The following is a 10632-nucleotide window of genomic DNA, read 5'->3' as shown; positions in this document are numbered from 1 at the left end:
TGGATGGCATCATGCATATGAAGCCCTTAGGAGGCTGCAAAGTGCACCCATTCTGAGATTGACTATTTTGAGCTTTGTTTTCCATGTCCATGTAGATGCTTCTAAGTTTGCAATTTGGGGTGTTACTGATCACCAGACCTTATCTAACATATCGACAAACTCTTAAGCAATTGGAAGGTTGAAAAGATGGCTTTGTAACTTGATGAGATGTGAGATTGATTTCTTGTTTAAAAATAGGTAAAGAAGCATCCTTGGTTGATTGCATGTGATCACGTCTAATGTGAACTACCAACGCCGAACATAATGATGAGAAACCAAATGCCCCTCTATTTAAGGTTTGATTTAGAACTTGAGTGGTAACATTAGTGGATCAAGGGTATCACCAATGAATTAAAGCAAAGTTTCAAAGGTTGTCAAAATAAAATAACACCTTGTCAACTTTATGACAAGGAAATTGTACAAACTTAATTATGCAAGTGAAAGTGATTGGACTTGTAAAACAATGCCACAGAGGCATTGACATTGCATGCATTTTGTACTTGTTCTAATGGTACAGAAAAGTCACCCTTTTGTGTGCACATATAATGGCACTTGGGAAAGCTTGATCCAATCCTTTGTGCAATAGAACTTAAAACAGGTCAATAAATTTGATGGCAATTTGCATGTGAGCATTAAGCATTAGCCAATCATTTATACAAAGGCATGGTAGTGTTGTGAATCATGGGTGGAAAGTTACTTGTCTTAAGAGACTAACTTTTGATTAGAGTTTATTAATATTCTTGTATGTGGTTGGAAATGGGACCAGAGGAATCAAGCCTTTCTTTTGGGCAAAAAAAGGAGTGTTTGGCATTGCTTGCTTTTGGGTGGAAAGAAATATTTTTAGGAGCAAAAATTCCTTTCAAAAGACGCCTTCTTTTAAACATAATACTTTGTGTGCTTTTGGAGGGTATTGCCTTATGGGTTGCCAATAAGCAATGGTAAATTTTCAACATACAAGGAGTTGAGCTCACCATTATTGGCACATTCAATTCTATCACAAGCAAACTAGGGAGAGAGAGAGAGAGAGGTAATATGTAAATCATGAAATGTGAAAAATGTTTGAGGTAGAGGTGAGGGAGATGAAGGTGGGTGGGCAAAGATGGGCAAGTGTTGAAATGTATCATACCTTGCACTATATTTTGGTTACTTGTGCTTATGATTAATTACATGGACAACCTTCTATTGCATATTTTCCATATTAGTTACCTTTGATTGGGTGTTGCCTAGTTACAATCATCTATTGTGGCTCTCTCAACTCATCTAGAGGCTTGATGGGTGAATCAATATATGCCTATGTATCAAGTACAAACATTCATTTGCTACCTTCCCTTAAATGAATTTACAATGATACAATGGCATGGCAAATCTTTATTCAAACAAACTACTTTTTTGTAGTTAGAATGTAGACCTTTGAGTAAAGTTGATTGTTTTGTATTTGTGAAGAGGAAAAGCAATGCTTCCTAAAGGGCAACACTCCAACATACCCCTAGGCACACTCCTTGCATTGTTGCCAATGATCTTCATATCATGGGATGAAGCAAAAGCCATATAAAAGGACGCTATAAGGACTCCCACAACTTCTCATATGGGTATTTACCAAAACCAAATTCAATCTTTCTTGTGAAGTTCTCTTCAAATTAAGAAACACCTTTCATCAAAGGGAAAATCCCTACTACCCTAGCTAGTGGGTGGCAAAACTAAAATTTGAAGTTTCATGGCAAAGAGTGGTAGAGATGGTAAGACACCAAAAACATGAATGGTTATAAACATAAGCTCTCTCTCTCTCTCTCTTTGGACATATCAAACTCTATACAAATAGGTGTGTTTTGGCTTGGCTAATGGTCCCTCCCTCAAGCCACGCTCGCTTGGCCTATCATTATGCATATGTTTCTTTCATTTGCATGTCTTGATAGTGAACTCTAAAAGCTTGCAACTATAAATGTCTACAAAAGTAAAGGCTAGGCTCTAGCACAACAAGAACTTTAAAAGAAAGAACAATAAGAAGTGACATCTACAAGCTGAAATACAAGGTGCAAGATAATATCAAGTAACCAAGCTCATACAATGCGTCTTGAGACTCTTGGTCGGTTAAAAGGTAACTCACGTTTCAAAATAAAGCAATTTAAAGAGAGAAGCTAAAAAACCTAAGGTCAATGCTACAAAACGAACTTATAAGGCCAAAACATGTATTAAAGGCAAAAAGTCACTATCAAACTAGTACATAGTTTTTAAGCTTGCACAAGGAAAGCCTCCGAAGATGGGAAATCATTAACAAAATTCATCTTCTCAACAACGGCCTAGGAATAATTGGGTAAGTCAAATGTAAGGAACAAAAAAAAAAACTTAGGTTTTACTATAAAGTCTTAATTAATAGTCCTGTGTACTATCATTAATGGCTGAGTAGTCAAACGTTAAGTGTCATGTAGTTGTAAGACATGAGCATGACAACTTGATCCTAGGCCACGAATGGATACCTTGACATGACCTCCATGTCCTATGGAAGTTGAGGGATGTGGCTAATGCTTGATAGTTATATATATAGGAGATAGCCCAACATGAGCCCACCTTCAATTTATAGAATTCAAGGCAGTAGTAAGGTCACGGCAAGATGAGACATTCTCTCTTTTATCTCGATAACTCCAAAAATCAATGAGATGCTAGAAACTCAACCGTAACAACTCCCTTAATACATAGTAATGATTTAATAAACAAAAGGAGATTTAAAAATAGCTAGATATCAAGAGATGTCCTACAAAATTTACACATTTTTGTTGAATCCAATTTTGCCACATGTAAAGGAGAACATCTTGCATTAGGTAATACTGTGCAAGGCCAATACAAGCTGCGGTGGGTCAGAAAGAAAACAACCTTTTTTATTTCAAATGAGAAGTACACCTCTGATAACAGCCTTCCTTTTCCCTTCTGTTTAGTATGAACCCAACCTATGAAAGAACTAGATCATTCTAATTAAGGTAACTGAACCAGGCCAATATCACAAGTACAAAACCAAAATTCAAGTCATATAAAGTCATGAAACCAATACTCATCAGGTCATGAAAACATCTACATCTATCGACCTTGACCTCAAAAAACCTGTATTGTGATTCCTATACCACTCGCAAGTTTGTATTTATAATGTATAAAACTAGAGGAACCATAAGCTCTAGTGTAAGGAAAAACACACAATGTAACAGTACAAACTTTAACACTAGAACGGAGTTCCTAAGAGCTTCATTCTAGGTCAATCTTCAATAAGTTTGAGTGATTAAAAAGTATTTTCATTTATCGAACAATCAATACCACTAAACAGAAATTTGTGAAGCATATGCTCTTGAATGCACTGCAAAATTCTTGGGCCGCACAAAAACACCGGCAGACTGACAAGAGTCTTTCCGAAAATAGTAACTGGAATAACATTTTTTGAAAAATCAGGCATAACTCAGCCCTAGGGATGCTGAAGAAAGTTTTCAACTTCCCCCTCCAAACCCTCTATCTGCCTCATCATCGATTACAACATCATCATTTTCAAATATCACTTACAACAAGTTTATCGCTACATTTCTTCATTGTACCATAACTCAACTTCAACTGCACATGCAGTCACAAGAATGATTTACATATGTGCCTTGAAGAACAATGTTTATTACTCTGCAGGCCTGTGATACAATCTTTGGTAGCAGTAGTAAATAAACAGAAATGAATAATAAATTACATGAATGAATCATAATAGTAGCTACAACCCCAACCATGACTTGCCTCTGAAGTTTCCAAATTCAGACTCCATTGCAGTATTGTGCATACGAACCCTAAGTTGGGGCCACCACAAATCTCCACATCCAGAACAAGCTAGATTGAACACAAAGAATCAGTTCTCTGCTTATGAGAAGTCTTGATTAAGGAAATTACAGCCTTGGAATCCAAAGCATGTAGTGAACAAGGGCATCCTGTAAGAAAATATTCTGTCCTTGCTCCTCTTCTCATTGTTCTCATCGCGATAATGTGCTAGGAGAGAGAAACTTCACCTGTTTATAGGTAAGCTTGAAAGTACTCAAATTCACCTGAATTACTCATCATTACAAAACTGTAAAACAGGTGTGCACTGAAAGCAGCTAAAGAAAAAGTCAGGCTTCAGCTTACCTACATCCAGCTAAGGTACCTTTCCTGAGGTTCTGTAGGCAGAGTAACTCAGTCTCCACTTCCTTTATTCTTACTATTTTCATCAAAGTCCATGTACATCACTACAGAATGAGTGTCCATCACACATGTGCAATAGAACATTGTGATTCTTTTGGTGAAGCTGCTATGCAGAAAAAGGGAGTGAAGAATACGCAAGGAGAATAAAAGAAGCATAAGAAGCATAAAAGGCCAGCACCTGAGGATAACAAGAGCACATATGAACCGTAACACAAGTCCACCTTTTCAATTTGCAGACTGCAGGAATGAAAATTCACTTTCCACAAAATGGTGGTGGTTCCTATTTGCTTTACTAGTACAGATAGGTGCATGTTCTTGAATGGATGAATCCCCTTGTACACTGAAGCACATACAGTAATCCCCTATGTGGCTACATACCCAGACCAACTGAACATGATCCCATTAAAAGAACTGATCAAGTCCAAGCTTCAGAGCAAACAAACAAGGAAGATTTCACTGGCAAGGTAAAAACTACGGCCACTGCAAGTCGGTTCCTTTTCTGAATTAAAATGTTATTGAATGTTCGTGTGTGTTCTATAACCCAATTGTATGTGAAGATGGAAAAAAATGCTCAAAGACCATGTCATTACACTTTCCGTGTAAAGCCCATGGCCATTGATTCAAACAACCCTGAAAAGCAGCCCCATCCAGGCCACCTGCAGCTTGTCCACGTACACCTTGTGTCCTCTGCCAAAACCTGAGATGAAAGAAAGCCTATGAACAACTACAATGAAAGTCTACAAGTAATAAGGAATTATGTGCTTTGCCACCTGAACTCACCTTGTCTGCTGCATATCATGTGAAATTAAAACCCTCACAGTAAATCATCTTACAGCAGCTGAGACTATACTCTGGTCTTTACAAGCTCTGGCATCTCAGCTTTAGAAGAATGCTTGTGCTGAAGTGTAACATCAGAAAAACAAAAGAAATTTAATGTTAAAAGAGTTTCAAATGATTTTTAGCACCTCTAAGTGACTTGGCAGAAGCCATTCACCACCTTACCTTTTTCTTCTTGTGTTTGTGTGCTTCACCCTCTTCATCCTCACCATCATGTTTTCTCTTCTGCCAGAAAAATAAATTAAGTTTAGCTTGCCTTTCAATTGATCAGAGTATCACATCAACTTGTAGCAAGCTTCAATCAGTGGCTCACCTTCTTATGATGTTTTTTTGAGTGATCCTCACCATTTTCACGCTTTTTACTGCGATCTTTTTCGCGATTTTTCTCCTTTTCTTTGTCTTTCTCCTTATCCCTATCCTTATGTCGTTCCTTGTCCTTGTCCTTGTCTTTCTCCCTATCCTTATGCCGGTCCTTGTGTTTTTTATGTTTTCTGTGTTTCCTATCTTTGTCTTTCACCTCCTCTTTTACTTTTCCACTGCTTGTCCGAACACCCATTTCCGCCTGAATCCAAACAAAATATTTAGCAGAAACCCCATGCAAGCAAACGCACTAGAATATAACCGCAAAGAAATAAACTTGTGTCATAATCAAGCATCCTGCAAGTCTTCACAAAGCATACTTACACTGAGACCAAAAATTCCACCAACTTTAAATGGACCTTTTGAAAGACTGCTATTCTCACATTTTATCACATGGCAGCACATCCTAACACAACAGCAATGTCTGTTTAAAGAAGAGAAGAGGACAATCATTACCTCAGGCAATGATATGGGGCCAGCCTCCTTCAAGCTAAATGCCTGATGTAAGATATCCATGTCAAATTGATGTATATGCCCAGACACGTTCTCATTGCCAGGCCCAATAAGTTGTCCCAACTCCATGTCCTCACCCTTCCGTATCTCTGTGTCACCAACTACATTCTTGAGATATTGAGACTCTCCAATGGAGAGAGGTAAAGGTTTCCGACAAAATGTCTCGTAATGATCTCTCAAACCATAATGGCTGAGCAAATCCACAGCTCCTGTCAACTCTCGAGGCCCTGGCAACATCAGTCAGGGCACCATGTAAGCACATGAAGAAGAATACTTTGCGTTAGTAGTGATCCCGTGACCTTCAAACAGTTGAAGTATCAGCAAGGAATGCTCAAGGCTACACTTACGAATGTACAAGAGCTGGTCTGCCACTTCTTTCAAGTCACGCAATTAAGGTTGATTCAAAAAATTTCACTTGATTCTAAGTTCCGGACTATCCATTTTCTAATCTATTTAAATTATCTTGTTCTTTACACTGACCAAACAGACAAAGCAAAGAATCCATACTCGTGCAGTAAGGCCATTTCAAACAGCACAGAGCCTTTCATGGGGAAATTAAAAAATAAAGACAAGCTGAGGCTGGAATCACACTGTAACCAAACCATACACTGCATGAAAAATCACTCACTTGGTGCAGCATTAATGAGCCAAAACTGAGGACCAGACTCATCCGGTCTGTTTCCCGATGCAGCCATTGTCCTCCAGCCTCTGGGCGTATGTTTGCCAGCTCGCTTTGCTGCAATACAGAAAAGTACTATGATAGCAGCATCACTGTAATGCCCAGAGATTTCTGCTTTTGCCCGTTAAGCAAGCATCATGAGTTTAGTATTAAGCAGCTGCCTATGGGTTCATGCCATTCGAATGAAGTGAAGAGATGTCCAAAACAGAAACCCTAGCAGTTCGAACCAAAAGCTTGTTATCAGCACAAAATGCAGGTTCTTTTTCAACTGAAGAGCTGCAGTTGGGCAAAAGCTTTTCCGTCAACAGAATATCTTCGCTGCGTTACAAATTTATGCGAGCAGAGAATGCAATCTCAAGTACTGGGTAATACGTCCAGTCTTCACTAAGTTCGCAACACATTTCAAAACCAGCAGTACTGGTTGCGTTGTCCTGTAACGCTCCAGATTATGGTTAACCCTAAATAGACAGCCTCCCAGTTTTGTCAGATAACAGCCTTCTGTTCTACCTTCAAATGTCGTATGCAAGATCAATAATCATGGAAAAATCCCCCAAGCTGCAGGTATCCTGCGAGAGCCGCCGATTGCAACCTGGCGTCTGTCGATACAATTTTTCTGCAGACGGCTGGTGAGGAAAGATGACAGACGGTATTGTGAAGGTTCCTGCGCGGGCTTGTACAGACCTAAACCTGCAGTGAGGTGCTCGTCCCCACAGGCAAAAGAAATGATTTATAAATTAGAAAGAAGGTACTCAGAAGAAGCCCAGAGGATCAGGGAGAGAGAAGGTGAAATGAAGAAACGCGAAGGAGAAGAAAAGCAGGGGAGAATAGAGTATTGGGGCTGTGGAAAAAGTGTATTTTTCTAGGGGAGATCAAAGAGAGAGAGAGAGAGAGAGAGAGAGAGAGAGAAGAGAGACCTTGTAGGCTTGTATGCATCTTGGGAAATATAACCTTTTGTGTTGTAGGTATAAGCCAGCTTTCTTCTTTCTTCTCCCCATTAGGCCAGGCTCTCTTAGATTTGATCAGGACCGGATGCACATGCATGTATGCAAGGCCATGATGCAAGGCAACCTCCTTAGGCTTATTTTCTACCAAGTTTCCTTTGCCCGTGAACCATCACAACTCTCAAAACTAGATAAGAGCATAGCAAGTGTGACTCGTTTATTATCAACTAGCATAGCTCAGATGGTAGGGCAAGTGTGTCTGTAGCTCATGGTGACCAAGTCTGAGTAGCTCCCATGATGTTTGACTCAAATTTGGGTGAAGCAATTGAGATGGCGCCCAATCAAAGCCATGGATTAAGATTTGTTGTCCCTAAAGCGCCAGCACAATTGGTTGCGTATGTTGGGTGTGTGCATGCAAGTCTCTACTGTTTGATACTCAGTTGGGCAACTCAAGGAGGGTACCTTTTGCTGACATGCAAAGCTCATACCCATAAAAAGGGTGAAAAACGAGTTCAATTCATTAAATAAGCATTGTCGTATGGCAGCAAAAAATGCATTATAGAAAAAAACAAAGATTCGTAGGATATATGCATGAGACTATAATGTAAGCCAACCTTAGATATAGATGTATGGGGACTCCGACCATGAGAATTTCAAATTCCAAGTTGTTGGTAAAGAAGGTGACCTAAAATTTTTGTTCTGCTCATAGAGATTTCTTTTCATAATCACCATTGAACTATATTTGTGTTGTGATCAAGGGAGAAGGCATAACATGTAGTGGATCATTGTGAATCCACATCACCTACCAATCACAATCTCTCCAATGAAAGAGAGTAACCCCCTCTCCATACGTGATCCAATAGGATCGAGTCCCCTATAAATAACAAAGAATGCACACAAGGCTGCTCTCCAATGCTCCTAAATGGGAGTCTTCATGAAAGAAGACAACAATGCCACAACAAAACAAACATTCGACTGAGTGTGAATAAACTAGATGAGGGAACCAACAAGACACCTATAACAGGTGGCATCTAGAAGGCGAGCTCTGACCACCAAAAGCTGGAAATTTGGGTCCATGGGGCAAGATATAGGCCGACAATCGACCATACCAAACACCAAGAGAAGCTTGGAAATGTACATGTGATGCGTAATAAAAATGCCATGAGCCATCTGATAGATCTCCAATCCAAGGAAGAAGTGGAGGATCCCAAGATTCGTCATGTCAAACTCCTATCTCACAAAATCTCTTGAGTAGGATCAACCTCCAAAGTAGAGCTCCCTGTAATAAAAGATCATCCACATACAAGATGAGCAAAACACACATGTCACCCTCAACCTTGAAGTATAGGTTGGAGTCATGAGTTGATCGATGGAAGCCACTTTGTCGAAAAAAGAGATCAACCCTCTAGTAGTAAGCACGAGGAGCCTACTTCAAGCCATAGAGTGCCTTCCACAATCTGTAGACATGGCCCCCCTTCCCCTACATAAGAAAACATTGAGGCTAAAAAATATAAATATCTTCCTCAAGGACACCATTCAAGAAGGTAGACTTAACGTCCATCTAATAAACAAGCTAGCAATGGTGGGCCACAAAAGCCAAAATAAGCCGAATAGTAGACATCTGAGCCATAGGTGCTTGTCCAAGGAGCCATCTACAAGGTTCTTGGTCTTATAGACCCACTTCACACCTATCACATTCCGCTTCAGGGGACACGAAACCAATTTCCAAGTCTGATTACACTTGATAGAATTGAACTCCTCCTACTTGGCCTGATGCTAAATGTCATGTGCAAGAACCTCCTCAACTGTAGTAGGCTCACTAGCATGAAGAATTTGTGACATAGGAGCATAGTTCACACAAAGTGAACTATTCCACTAGGCTTGTAAGCAAGTTGATCTGCATGGACCTGGAGGAGTGGTAGGATTGTGATAAACACCTAAATTCTACATTAGCAATCACATCGGTACCAACAAGGGACCCAAATAGGCTCATCCTATGTGAGGAAGACTGAGTACCCTTTGGTACTTGTAATGCACCTCTTTGGGGTAGGGACTCCCCCCCACCAAGGGAACGTAAATCCTCCTCATTTGAAGAAGGTTCCCCTCTAACAACTAATTAGCCCTAAAAGACTCCGAAGGGGAGGTTGAAGGGGTGGAAGTATGCAATGAAGTGACATTGGGTCGTAGAGTCGATAGCCCTTCATGGTAGTGTTGTAGCCCACAAAGATGAGCTTTCTGGACTTCGAGTCAAGCTTGTCTTCCTCTTCTTCTTGTCCACATGGATAAATACATCATATCCAAATATGTGGAAGTGAGACATGGAGGGCTTTCAACCAAAGAAAGCATTGTAGGGAGTCATGCCCTATATTGGCCTTCCCAAGAGAGGTCGTGCCCATAGGACCGCAAAGATTGGTGTGAACCAACTCAACTGGGGTAGAAGCCCTCCTGGTGGTAGTCTGGGGATGTGGCTACCTATGTTGCTTGCCCCTCAAATAGTTAGGATGCAAAGTGTAGTAGGAGGGAAGTAAGAAAATCCCTTCACCATCTTCTTTCGAGAAGGCTGTCATATAGCATCAAAATTGAGATGACCATAATGACCATACCAAAGCAGCCCAAGTTCATGAGAAGACCTCTGGTTAAGGCTGTGAGCATGTAAAGCCCACCCTCCTGGGAAGACCTCACAGTTAAGGCTATGAGCATGTAAAGCCCACCCTCCTGGGATCTTGTCCAAAGAACAACACTTGTAAAAGCATCATCCACTATTAGCACATCCTATGTAAATACCACACGGGCACCAAGCCGTGTAAGACCATGAATAGACAAGAAGTTAAAACCCAAATCCGATACATAGAGAACTTTGGCTAAAGAAGACTACTTATCTTGTAACAAAGAAATGGTCCCCACTCCTCTTATGGAAATGGTAGAGTTGTCACCAATGGCGATTGTGTCCCCTCTGGCACTCAAATCCTAATGCCAATCTTGTCTATAGGTCATGTGAGAAGAGGCCCCACTGTCAATGAGCTAAGGCTTCTCCTGAGTGGAAGAAGCAAGAGATGTATCCTCCTTGGT

At 40.3% G+C, this 10632-nt stretch overlaps 1 protein-coding gene across 2 annotated transcripts; it reads right to left on the bottom strand.

Annotated features, from left to right (window-relative positions):
• Window positions 1-4690: 4690 nt before the first annotated feature.
• Window positions 4691-7514, bottom strand: LOC148031990 (uncharacterized). Of its 2 annotated transcripts, XM_087682603.1 has the most exons (7): window positions 7130-7514; window positions 6572-6679; window positions 5887-6170; window positions 5384-5632; window positions 5236-5295; window positions 5014-5131; window positions 4691-4930 (listed from the first exon to the last, which is right to left on the bottom strand). In XM_087682603.1, exons 2-6 carry the CDS (start codon window positions 6636-6638, stop codon window positions 5078-5080), a joined length of 714 nt encoding a protein of 237 aa, XP_087538729.1. In that variant the 5' UTR covers window positions 6639-6679; window positions 7130-7514; the 3' UTR covers window positions 4691-4930; window positions 5014-5077. The 2 variants fall into 2 exon arrangements, with proteins under 2 accessions (XP_087538729.1, XP_087538728.1); XM_087682602.1 differs by having other exon boundaries at window positions 6572-7514.
• Between the last annotated feature and the right edge of the window lie 3118 nt (window positions 7515-10632).

Source organism: Lygodium microphyllum, chromosome 8 (genome assembly GCF_053477565.2).
Source record: "Lygodium microphyllum isolate KBCC chromosome 8, Lygodium_microphyllum_v1.1.10, whole genome shotgun sequence".
Classification (NCBI taxonomy): domain Eukaryota; kingdom Viridiplantae; phylum Streptophyta; class Polypodiopsida; order Schizaeales; family Lygodiaceae; genus Lygodium; species Lygodium microphyllum.
Note: the sequence above shows the minus strand (reverse complement) of the source record. Positions and strands in the feature narration are given on the sequence as shown.

Excerpts from the sequence above, each read along its gene's own strand:
- LOC148031990 (XM_087682602.1), bottom strand. The coding sequence starts at position 6,638 with ATGGCTGCATCGGGAAACAGACCGGATGAGTCTGGTCCTCAGTTTTGG. Across the intron at positions 5,296-5,383 it reads CAAAAAAACATCATAAGAAG|AAGAGAAAACATGATGGTGA; the intron begins GTGAGCCACTGA and ends TTTTTCTGGCAG. Across the intron at positions 5,132-5,235 it reads ACAAACACAAGAAGAAAAAG|CACAAGCATTCTTCTAAAGC; the intron begins GTAAGGTGGTGA and ends GTTACACTTCAG.